Source organism: Dermacentor albipictus, chromosome 6 (genome assembly GCF_038994185.2).
Source record: "Dermacentor albipictus isolate Rhodes 1998 colony chromosome 6, USDA_Dalb.pri_finalv2, whole genome shotgun sequence".
NCBI classification, from domain to species: domain Eukaryota; kingdom Metazoa; phylum Arthropoda; class Arachnida; order Ixodida; family Ixodidae; genus Dermacentor; species Dermacentor albipictus.
In genome coordinates this window covers 25,747,209-25,759,762 of record NC_091826.1, presented here as the reverse complement: position 1 = coordinate 25,759,762, position 12,554 = coordinate 25,747,209, and the positions used below count along the sequence as shown (strand labels likewise).

Sequence of the window (12,554 nt, the reverse complement as noted above, 5' to 3'; positions counted from 1 at the left end):
CCGCGAATGCGGTGCCACCTTCAAAAGTCTCTGTGTCAACTAGCGGTGGCAATCGCACAGAACGTTCCATGGGAGCAACACACACGGAGCACAATGGTTAGGTCCAGCTAGCTGCCCTATGCGGTCCCAGTCCTCTAGTCTACACTCTAGTGGTATTTTCGGGACATCCTAAAAACAAGCTCTTCAGAGTTATTTCAGTACATTTTCAGTATCATACTTTGCAAGGTTGTTTGGGTACTTCATTGCATAAAATGCTTTGGCATACCACTTGTAATCCGTTTCTAAACGTCTTCGCATGCATTGGGGTAAACAACGTACTTCTGGGTGCTCTTGTTGGCATAAGCACTGGGCCAAGCGATGCGCGGGTGCGGCAAAGGCACGGCGATGTCATTTGCCGTAACAAACAGATCCATATCAAAGAGAATTGGTTAATTTCAAACTATAACAACAGCTTCCTTGGTAACTTTTTAGCTCTCATTGTGACCAGTATTAAGCTCAACAAAACGTTTTCAGGACAATCCCCTCCTCCCTGCCCCATTGTCCCCAGAAAATACCCAAAAAGGAGATTCTTTTGCCAGTTAGACTGTTGTCGGTCTCAGTACATGCTAAAGACGATGCGGAATATGCGGCAGCATTCATACCGAATATGTCCTGCTGACATTGAGTGTTGCCTGGGTAGATTTTGGTATTGTGTTTGTAAACAGCCTAAGAACTTCACAGAAGAGCTAAGCAGGCTGTTATTGCTGTCTACCATATTAATGGAATCAGCACCTGCAAGACGAGTTATTATATATCACTGGGGGAAACCCCTTTCATCCTGTAGTGGACATAAAATAGGTTGATGCTGATGATGATCAAATCATTTCGTGGGGATTGCTGGTCGTTGCATGGCCAGCTCATGGCTCAAACTCGGGGAGCAGCGGAGTGCGTGACTCAGTTCATTCTGCAGTTTGCGATTTGATCGCACAGCACAGATGAAACCACTTATTGACTCACGAGTGATGTCATGGCAGCGAATACAATGTATGGAAAATGACAACTTTGAAATAACTGTGATGTCTTGACAAAGCTCATGTTCTCAGAGTGACTGAGCAAGTTTTAACTTCCAGTCTGTAATCATAAGTAAATCAAGTAATCTAATTTGCAATCAAGTTAAGAGATGACTGAGCATTCTTATTTCTCAGAGAAGCAAGGGGCTATTGCTGCATGGTGGCTAAGCTGCGTGTTTCAGCTTGACGGAGCTCTGGCCCTCGTAGAGTTCAGTGGCAAGTGTGAAACAAGCTTGTGCCCATAGGCCAGAGCAGCATGTGATTGGCAAAGATGAGTATCGCAAGCATAAAACAAAGACTTCGCTCTAGAAAATACAACATGTCAGTAGTAAATAGGACACACAGAAGTGCAACAACAAGAAAAAGAACAAGTCAGAAGAAAAAGGACTAACGATAACACCATTAAAACACAGCATCAATGCTTGACACCAAAATAAACTGGTCACCCACACGACACTGCGACAGAACTCGCATGAAGAAAATTCACTAGATAAGGTTTAAAGAAAACCCTCTACCCAACAAGCGCACAGGAAAGATTGGTTAAATGATGGCACCGACTACTCATAGTCATGGCGTTTATGCCAAGGTTGTCATAATGATTTAAGGGTTGTTGAGGATTGACTGTCGGGCTAGTTAGTTCGTAATTTTATGAAAACAATGCTATCAGACTGGACAAAACAAGAAAGAGCACATGGACACTGTGCTATTTTTATTAGCGCTGCATTGCTATCTGGAATGATAGTGACTGATCACCGTTGTTCATGTGGCAGAATCGTAGTACATGTGAAGGATTATGTTTCATCATCAACTTGTATCGATAACAAGTACAGTGAAGTACATTGCACCATGTTGAAATCCAATCCTGTCTTGCAACCTTACGTGTCCTTTGCATCATCTCTAATATATGTGTGCATATTTCTTTGGAGAGTCCCTGACTGCACCTGTACTTTGTATAATTGTGTGTGCCTTATAATCAACTAAATATGGCAATATTTATAAAGTGTAGCTTTCTTTGTCTGCCTGCCACGTTTGGTGTGTCTTGGTGCTGTCTCACCAAGTCAGTGGGGCCAATTCCACAGACTGTGCAATCAAAGGTAGTGACTCACTGGGCTTATCCTGTCCACAGTGCACAATATGCTTCCTTGCAAGGGTTTTAGAGCTATTATACCTTTTGTGCGACTTTGAATGCTGGAAAACAAACTGTGCGTGTTGATCACCTCATATCCTGTCCCCAGATCTGCTAATTCTCATTAATTTTCCGTCAAGTTTACAAGTTCAGGCTCAATTTACGATTTTGCAAATGGTACGTCAAATTTTTCGAAAAGCACTGTTAGTGAAAAAGCTCATATCATTGGTACTTATACCTTCTGATGGTGATTGCATGCCAGAGTTATACTTGCTGCGAGCAAGTTTATACAGGCAAGTTACTGAACCTGTTGAAATTGGCACAAGGAGGAACGCTGAGAAAGTCATTATGATCTATAAAAACAATGTGTTTCTTGTCGTTTCTTGCTATTCCAAGTTTGCTGCTGCTTGTGTACTACAACTAAAGGTGCATAATCGTTAATGCATGTGTCCCACAAAAGGCATGTATCGTGTCTGTGAGATTTCATGAATCTTAAGGTTCTCAGGTTGGCTGGTATGTGTACCACTCGTTTCAACAGCTCATTTTTTTTTCTCGCTTCCTTTGGCAGGCATGTGGTTTATGCAGAAGTGGAAGAAGTCTGGCTCCCTGCTCCAGCTGGCCATGAAGGACACGGCTGACATTCGGCAGTCGTTCCTCTACAAGCTCAGTCAGAAGCCTGGTTCGTACCCGCTCGCAATATCCTTCTGCCACTGCTATACTCGGTACCATTGAACCTCGTTCTAACAAAGTTGCATCTGACGCAAAAGTACCTTTGTTATATCTAATATTTGTTATAAGCACTTAGTGATTATATATAGATAATGGTGAGACAGATTTTCTATCTGCTTGGTTATATCCAATAATTACAGTCGAACCTCGATATATCCAACAGCGCGGTGATCGCAAAATAGTTCGATGTAGCCAGAATTCGATATATAAAATCACGTAGAAAACCCGTCAAAAACTAGCGCAAATCAATCAATGAACCAATCGTGGCGCAATAGATACTCACATGAAACTTCAAACAAAGTATTTATTTAGTTCGCTGAAAGTACTGAAGCAGCGTAGCCTGCTTCATATTGGCAACCGCGTGCTTGACCACGGCGTCTTCAACATAGTCCAAACGGTCCACAAGAGACAGTCCAGTGCCTTCTATTGTGCCGCAGTAGCGGCGTACAATGGCCAAAGCAACTACAGCCTCAGTTGCAGTCGGAAGCGGGGCAACATCAGCGCTTGCTGGATCAGCCTCGGCAGCGTCTTCGTTTGGCCGCTCAGCAGTCACTTCTGCCGCGATCTCCACGTCTGTTAACTCCGCCACTGTTCCGGTGCTGTGGTCACCGCCAACGAAGTCCTCAATGCACATGCTGTGTGGCTCAGCACCGCCAAAGCGCTCCAACTGGCTCCACGGCCGCCTCGATCACGCGCGCACGGCGGGGGCAAGTCTCGCCGTGCGCGCGTGGTCGAAGCGGCTTGCCCCGCCGTGCGCGCATGGGTGTGCGCGTGATCGAGGCGGCCGTGCTGGCTCCAAGCCACCGCGTGCGTACACCGCTACGTTCAAATGGGGCCCTCGGCGCAACCAATGTGGGCAGCTGTCGTACGCAGCAGTCTGGAACGCCGATCGCGCCGCCGCTATCTTCGAGAGTGTTGCGGGAAAGCTCGCCTCCTGTCAACAGAGCGCATTTGGTCTGGGGCGGTGGAGTTCGATATACCCATTTTACATCCGGCCCCGTTCGAAATAAAGAATTAAAAATGCATGCGATTTTCCATGTGATATAGAAATTGTTCGATATACGCAATAATTCGATATATCTGTGTTCGATATATCGAGGTTTGACTGTAGTTATATCAATGTTCGTCATATCGAGATTCGACTGAAGCCATTTGCAGCTGCCTTCTTGATTGATCACTTGTGGAAAAATCCCCGTCAGTGCCAGGTGTGAGTGGAAGTGGATGTAAGCTTTAAGCTTGCTGTCCCTGTCCACAAATATGCGAATAAATTTGTCTCTAGCACTAGGCAGTTTTTCTGAATACGCAATGAATGTGCAGGGTGGGGCTTAGAACTATGTTATCTCAAATGTAGCCGTTTAAGGGGGGACGTGGGGTTGGGATCACGAAAATCGCAAGAAAGATAGATTCTTGGAAACAACGTGCTTGGTATCTGCAACGCCTAATCAATGCTGTATCAAAATGGTTTGACTGAAGATGCACTAAAAGAGTAACAAAAAAAATTTGTCAGTATGCAAGGCGAGAAAACGGCTTTAAAGGTATCTTCTCAAATCGGTGGGCTTTCAAGCTAACTATAATGGCCTGCGCATCCACTGATACGACGACACAATTTTGACACAAAGCACTTGTTAAAAAGATTTAACTAGTCGACTTTTTGCGGAGATGCCAGGTTATGGTGAATGTGGAAGGCAGTAACAATGCTGGTAGCAACCTGTTGTGATGCTTTGCCTAACAACATGAGAAACGCTTTTGTATTCAGTGGATGTTCTTGTCAAAGCAACATAAAGTAAAAGGGACTCCAGTTTGTCAACTGCATCACTGCTGACACTTTACGCTAGCAGATACCGTATCTACTCGAGTCTAGGCCCGCGCTGATTTTAAGCCGGCCCCTGAATGTTCGACGGCAGAAAAAAAATTTAAGAACGTGCCTCGAATGTAAGCCGAACAAAAAAGTGAGGACAACATTCACAAAATGAAAACAGCATTTATTTAATGCAAACATGCCGAACTCTCTAAGTCATCATCGCCGCCAGCCTCGTATGCTTGCGGATGCACATGCGTACGCAGTGTGGCACGGCTCATACGCGGCGAAATGCGGCGCGATCTCGGTGAACAGCTCCTCTCTGTTATCGCACGCTTATCTTCCTTATCGCTGTCACATCCTCATTGCGCCACACGCAAAAGGCAACTCTCGTTGCCCCCTCCAACGACCGACGTTTTTCTCATCTACGCTGAAGTCCCGCCCAGCTTGAACGTTTGACGATGCGTCTGTCGCTAGCACAACTTTTCGTTTGTGGCATCGCCTGTTTAGTGCCACCATGATAACGCCACGCTGCATGCCGATACTTAGCCACGTTACCGATATGACACAGGTCAAACTGGCGCCGTCGCTCGTGTACTTCGGTTGGCTAATGGCATGGCTAGTAGCGGCTGCGATACTGACTTTTCTAGATGGCGCTAGCTATGCAGCATATTTATCATTTTCAATTACAAACTGGTGCGTTTTTAAAAATCCTTGAATCTAAGCCGACCTTAGAGTTCGGTATATGATTATATTTGAAAAAAAAAGAAAGCCATCGGCCTAGATTTGAATAAATACGGTAAGTAGCATATGGCCAGTTACTGCAATAATAGCTCTGTGTTCTTCCGTGTTAAACTGTGCCACAAAATAGCAGACTGACCCAGCTGCTCACATTAATGCCCCTCCCACCAGTAACCCACCATTCTGAGAATGGTGATTATGTATATGTACAACTCTCTATTAACATTATTTGGTTGTGCTTACGTATGTAGCAGTATCATGGATCATGCCACATGTGGTGCCAGATGTGTTCTCATTGCGTCTCCTCTCGCGTTCAGGGTTGGAATTTTTCAAGCACGTGTTGCTCTTCGGGTCTATGCAAGACCGTTACGTGCCCATCCACTCAGCAAGGATTGAGCTCTGCAAGGCAGCAGTCAAGGACGCGACGCCAATAGGTAAGCATACCTTCCAACACTAAAATTTTCCCCTAAAGCTTACGAATTCCGGCTTGCTGTACGATTTTACTGTTTCACCAAGTTTTCCAAAAGAATTCCGCAACGAACGGTGAGAGAGGCGAGATCGAACGAAAACTGTCAGCGTTGGTGAGCGTCTGAAGAAAGGATGACATAAATTTAGCTTGATGTTCACCGTGATAGGGTACGCGCACAGCACTCTTGCCACCAGTGAAAGTCGGGAATGCTGCCCTGGGTCCGGTAGAGCCGATTGAGCATAACATGACAGTGTGTCTACTTGACTTCATCGCTTTTGGAGCTGAATGCGCTTCCCAAATCTCTGGAGGCCTTCTAATCCTCCACGTGTGAGCCATGCATGCGCCGTCGACAGCAGGACAGCACGACGACGACGACGCCAGTGGCAACTGTGCAAATGTGCCTCGAGCATTTGTTTGATTGTTATCACAATAAAACAGTTCTTCGCTTGTCAATATCCGCCGTGCCATGTTTGTCGCAGCTTTTGTGCTGTGTCCAAGCGTAAATTCTTGTGAATGAGGTACGGATGCAACCCCTGAAAAGGCGTGCGTTCAGGGAAAGTTTTAAACAAAATGCGGGTTGTTCCCCCATCTCTCCCCCCTTGCTACATTGATATTGCTGTCATTGCGTCGCCATTCGGGTCAAACTGGCACATTTAATGTGAAGCACGCTTGTCCAGTTCAACCGACTCTTCTGTAACGACTATCTGGCCGGCATCTAGCTGCTGGTTGTTTTCGTGGACCGATCTTGAAGGTGGTGCAGTCTAAAAACGTGGGTCGTTCGTGTGGGTTTGTGTTACTGGAGACGCGCAGACTTCACAGCGGCGGCAGCAGAAGGCGCAGCATGTCCAGAGGGTTTCGCTGCAGTCTGTTTGGGCTATTCGAAATTTCTTTATATGTCCATCTGTTAATCAGTCAAGTCGTTAATAAATCAAAAGCTTCTTGCATTGACCTGTCGTGCACTGGTGCTCCACCCTCAGGGGCTGCGTACAGGGAGATGGTGAGCCACCTTCTTCGGCCGCTCGCCAGCAAGCCCGACATCAGCCTGGTGCGTTACGACGTGCACCACGCGTTGCCCAGCTCGGCCAACTCACTCATCGGCCGTGCTGCCCACATCGCCGTGCTCGACTCCGAGCTCTTCATCGAGAAGTTCATGGTGGTCACGGGTCTGAAGTACTTTGCGTGAGACACGTCCTTCGCTCCTCCCCACCTCCACCCATTCCTCCTTTTTTTTTTCTAATCCCAGACACACCGAGATTATTTTATACAACTGTGCTTACTAATCGTGATCATGGTGCTTGCCTACGCCCCTTGGCTGCACGAAGGTTGTTATTTTTTTTTGTGTGTGTGTGTGTGTTGCGTTGAAAGGAAGCTTCATTAGAGGCCAAGCTTAACCTGCTAACTCTCGAGTTCTGTCCTGGAAAAGTTTGAAATTTGTTAATTATTTTTTTTTTTTACTCAGCACATTTTTTTTTCCAGGTTATTTGGAAAGGCACAAGCGTAGTACATCTCGGAGTGTGCAATACTGGTGACTTCTTTGTTTATTCTATTTATTTTGCACTGCCTTTCTTTTTGTTTTTGTCCGCAACATGAGTAATGTTTTGCCGGAAAAAAACTACTAATTCTACAATTTATGCACTTGTCCAGTGAAAACATTGAATAGGATGTCAGCAGAGAGCTTTTCTGAATATATGTAAAAGGCTGCAATAATATCATTCTCAACTTTCATGACAGCAAAAGAAACGTAAACTTCGAAGCGATTACGCATGATTACCTAAGGCGAGCAGTTATTGGTGAAATGAGCTATTGGGCCTGACTCATTACGGGAGAGCAGAACGCTGAGAACAATCAAAATTCGTTCTTGGTAATACTGGCACAAACTGACAGGACAAGCACAGCATGGGCTAGGTAGTTAAAGGGTTAAGTTTCTCTCTCTAAATTATCAGAGACACGAATTATCGGAGACAACCACGAAGCAGTTTTGATTCAAATGAGTCACATATTTACTAACGAATAGCATAAGTGGCACTTTCATCGATACCCTTAAGTATCTTTAAAATGTGGTGAAAATTGTTTCAGAGTGTTTTAAATGGCTAGCATACGGCCGTTACTTCCATATTGCATATAAAAATTTTATGAATTTCTGTTACAGTCCACATCTGTTACAACAAACCCTCATACGACAAAACTTTCGTATATACAGTTATACCTTGTTAACTTGAAGTAGTAAAAACTGGGGAAAATTTCAAGATAAGCAAAGTTGTCCAAAGCCCGGCTTTAACATGTATCCTACCTGAAATTTGCTTCAATGATCCACGTTTTGCTAGGTCCTGTTTACAAAGCTATGCTTTGTCATGTAAGCGAATGGAAGGCATAGTTTGTTTGTTTTAAAGTGTTTTAATGTACATTATGGAGTTTTGTTATTTGTTAATTTTGTGAAGTGAGGCCTGCAAACCTGCTCCCAGCTTTTCAAGCTTTACAATTTTTTTTGCAGTTCCTATAAAAAAAAAAAAGATGTTGACCTTTGTCAGAACACCTCCTCTCACTGATGGCCATGGACATCGAATGGTTATTGGTGCAGAATATATTTAAACAAATAATCAATGCAAACGTCCTGCACATCAAGAGAAAGCGTCAGCTACTGCTTTGAAGCTATCGACAGCTCATTCGATTGTTAATAACTTTCGATCCTCAACCGAAAGATGTGGTGGTGTTGGCTATAGGGTCAGATTTTGCACGGCTATTATCGCAGAATCCTTGGCATCCGTCTTCCTTTTGATCTTCTTTGCACTTTCTTTGTTCATGCCCTAAAGTGCTGCAAAACAATAGCAAACGCTGAAAAGAGTGTTTTCTGAATAGCCAAAACCACAAAGAAGCCACGTAATGCGACCATCACAAAGCTAGTTTCTGAAGACAGTGCTTGGAATTACCCATAGTGCCATGTTATTACTGTTTTTATGGGGTTCATAAGACTCACGGCAAGAATAATTTTGTTAGTCTCCTAAACTAAGTGCTGTATTGGAAGCTCTCATGGTGCATCCAAATTGAGCTTGACATATTGATGACATGTGCCATGTATGGAAACGTGCTGCATTGAGCTCCACCATGTTTCAGTTTCCTGTAGTACATTTTTTTCCCCAAGCAATGATGTTGTGTACAGTTTGCAACTACAGTTGACTCCCATTAATACGAAGTTCACGGGGACCCCGAAAAACGTCAAGTTAAACAAACTTCAAATTAACCACAAAGAACAAAAATACACGTTTCTATTAGTTCGAAAGCTCACTATTCATGAAAAAAAAAAAGAACATTGGTAATTTCCGTTTGCTTCTGCATGCAGAATCTTGCTGCAGAAACTAAGTTCTGCAGACTGTAGATGTGTCCAAGTGCTTCTTCTGCATTGTTGTCTGCAGCAAACAACTGCTGCGCGAGGGCAAGGCCCGTAGCTGCATCAGCAGCCCGCGGTTATGGCTCGGTTTAAATGTCGTCGTCAATTTCACTTTCGTTACTAGCCTTGCGGTGCGGAACAGTCTCAATGATTTCAGTGTTTGTCAAATGTGCTGTCCACAGCAACATACTCTTCAATATGGACGTCGCCGAGAGCTGCTCCAAGACTATTGCTGTCAAGCTCACTTGTCTGAGCTTCCCCGTTGGATAAGATGAATCGTCCCCTGAAGCACTTCCAATGAAACCAGAAGCCCTGAAGCCGTTCGCCACTCGAATTGTGGACGCCGCAGTAAACGCTGCGGTTGTGTTTACTCTGTACAGAGCAGCGGGTGAGGAGGACATCAAGGCACCCTAGCAGCACAGCCAGAGAAGAACACCCCTCCTCCCTCGCCTGACCCCCCTGCCTCGCGCGTGACAGGAGAGGGCATGCATCCAAGCTGCGTTCCTCATTCACGCACGTGAGATTGAACCGCGTTTGCCAGCTCACCCTTATATGCTTTCACTCGTACATACAGCATACGGTGCACGGCAACAATTTTATCGCCCTTGGACTTTATACGGAACCTCACAGCGACGCTGACGGCAGAAATGCGCCTGGAGTGTCCATGTAATTGCTATCGCAATAAAAAGTGCAGTCTCATCGGCATTAGAGATGTCCCCTGGCTGATATTCACTCATCTACTCGCAAACCTTTTCTTCCTTCCATGTCATTGACGTTTTCTGATTGACTGATGCCTTCCCTCCACTGACACTTTTGCAAACCAGGTCATGACTATGCTTGCAGCGTGTCAGCCATCAATCAGACGAAACAAAGTTGTCGATCCGTAACATCGCTGCAAGGGATAGGGCTTTCGCTGCAACGACATCACCACTGAGAGGAAGTTGGTTGCTTCGTGCTTCCCTAATCCAAAGGAGCAGCGCTTGCTCTGCAGGTGCGAGTGCGCATTCTGTTCCAAGACATCTTGAATTGATCATTCTCAAAATCATCCAGTATCGAACGCTTGTTCTTGATATACTTTGAGACGGTGTTAGGCTTGATGCTGTACTTCCATGCCATGTCTTGCTTGTCGGTGCCTCCTTTCTCAACTTCTTTCAAAATCTTGACTTTCGTCGCCAAGTCAAGCGTGCGATAGGATCCAGAGGTTATCATCATCGTGAGCGCAGCTGAAATACGGCACACGGAAATGAGTGCAACGAACCCAGCGTGCTTGTCAACCAACCTGAGGAAAGACACGGGAGACAAGGATTCCAACGTGCTGCTTGTGCCGGGTTTGACTGCTTAATTTTGTCGCCTTATGAGCTGTGGTGCTGTGATCAGCTGAAATGCCGATAATACCGCTGCAGCACGTAAAGCCGCTGCTGCACTTTAAAAATAGGCCTGATGGTATAATCGTGACGCTTTATGAACGGTGGTGCTGTAGTCAGCTGTGATGACGGCGATACTAGTGTGATACACAAAGCGGTTTTTGTACTTTAAAGATATCAAACATGTCAAACGTTACAAATGCCTTGAGGCTTTTGATTAAAGAATAACTTCCTAACCGATATCCAAAAACAAGAAAGGGGCTGGCAGATGGAATGGCACACTGTGGTATAAAATTTTTTAAACAGGGTTGAAGTACCTCAGACAGGCTGGCCAGCCTGTCTGAGGTACTTCAACCCTGTTTAAAAAATTTTATTCCTAACCGATATGTTAGACAATTAACTTCCAACTATCAAGCATTTTTTTTCCATAGGATTGCATGCAGAATAGATGGGACCCTCACCTCACTTCCATTTAACCGACAATTCTAGTTAAGCAACTTCGAATTATCGGGAGTCCACTGTAGTAGTTGAAACTACGCAAACAAGCAACAGCAAATAGAACTCCTTTGAATGAATTCAGATTTTCAAAGCACATCGTTGTAACAGTTCATTTGTAATTCGCTGCGTGCCGCAGGTGATTCCGAATCTGTCTTGCCTTTTCAGCGAGCTAACGTGAATGTGCATTACTTGTTAAGTTAGAAACTCTGGATCATTCCATGGAATGGACACTATATATGGTCATGAACTTTTGCGACATGCATTTGAAAGGTTTTATACACCGTTTGGTTCAGGCTGTCATCAATTGACTTAGCTGCCTTTTGTCTCATGCTACAGCTTGTGACAACAAGAGTAGAAGCCTGTTGGCCATTGTCAGCAATAGGTAGCTGGCCTTCTGTTTCTTTCAACAGGATATACATGTAGCACTGGTCACTTTTTGTGGGTATACACTGTGTCTGTGCTCCAATGCTAATTTCAGCAAAATTTGTCTGTGACCCCTTGCATGCCTTGAGGTCTGTTTAATGCATCTCATTAGCCCTCTTAGTTTGACCAATGCAAGTTGTATTTAGCACTCGACGTTCTATTTCATTTATAAATGGTCACCACATCATCAATATGTCATGCAAGCCTGGCTTGTTCCATATTCTGTACAACAAGAATGTTTAGGGTCAGCATTGTTTTTGCCATGTTTGGTCTGCCGTGTACTGTTTGCTCTACAAATGTTAATTATGCACAGTCGCAGTATTCTTATGTAAATGTTTGAAGAAGCAGAAACATGGATGTTTCTCGAATGGCAAACCGGCCTGACTGTATGTGACATAGGCTTCACATTTTCTTCTTGCCTTTCTTGAGTCTCGGAAGTTCCCCGTGTAACCCTGTTTGGTCATTGCAAGCGGCACCGTAAGCAGTTTTGAAATTGTGGCATGAAAATTGCTGAATTGAGCAACGTCATAATTGCGGTTTGTTACTTGTCGATAGAGAGGCTTTAGAAGCATGGCAGCTTGTAATAAGATGAAGTCTGGTCAATGCGAACAATCTCAAGCATGTCAATATTTCTGTTTACCATGACGAGTAATTGCGGGTTTTTGTAGGTGTCAATTTCCTTAGCAGGTCTGGCGAGAGGAAGCTGTCACCAGTGAAAACATAAATGGACGTGTGTATATTTATTTACGTAAATGGTTTTGTTGCTGTTCTGTAGCTTCCTGTACAGTTTTCTTTATGTTGGAGTATGGATTTCTTTAAAGCTTTTCTTTTATGTGCTGTCTTTCTTTTAAAAGTATGTTGAACTTTTTTAGTTTTTAGTAAGCCTTCATTGTCAGGCCAGTGTATTGTACAGGGAGAGCTATATTTATTTTTAGTTCTTATTTGGGCTGTGTTGGTTGTTAGCCAAAGATA

The 12,554-nt window shown here is 44.4% G+C and overlaps 1 protein-coding gene across 6 annotated transcripts in view; it reads left to right on the top strand.

Moving 5' to 3' along the window:
* The window catches only part of LOC139060903 (protein FAM135A), a 49,050-nt gene extending 39,151 nt beyond the window's left edge, over positions 1-9,899 (top strand). For all 6 annotated transcript variants that reach the window (XM_070540200.1, XM_070540198.1, XM_070540197.1 and 3 more), the window contains 4 exons: positions 2,744-2,854; positions 5,761-5,877; positions 6,890-7,091; positions 9,480-9,899. In XM_070540200.1, coding sequence (XP_070396301.1) covers positions 2,744-2,854; positions 5,761-5,877; positions 6,890-7,091; positions 9,480-9,567 — 518 coding nt within the window. In that variant the 3' untranslated portion in view covers positions 9,568-9,899. The remainder of the gene's footprint in view (positions 1-2,743; positions 2,855-5,760; positions 5,878-6,889; positions 7,092-9,479) is intronic.
* Positions 9,900-12,554: the final 2,655 nt, after the last annotated feature.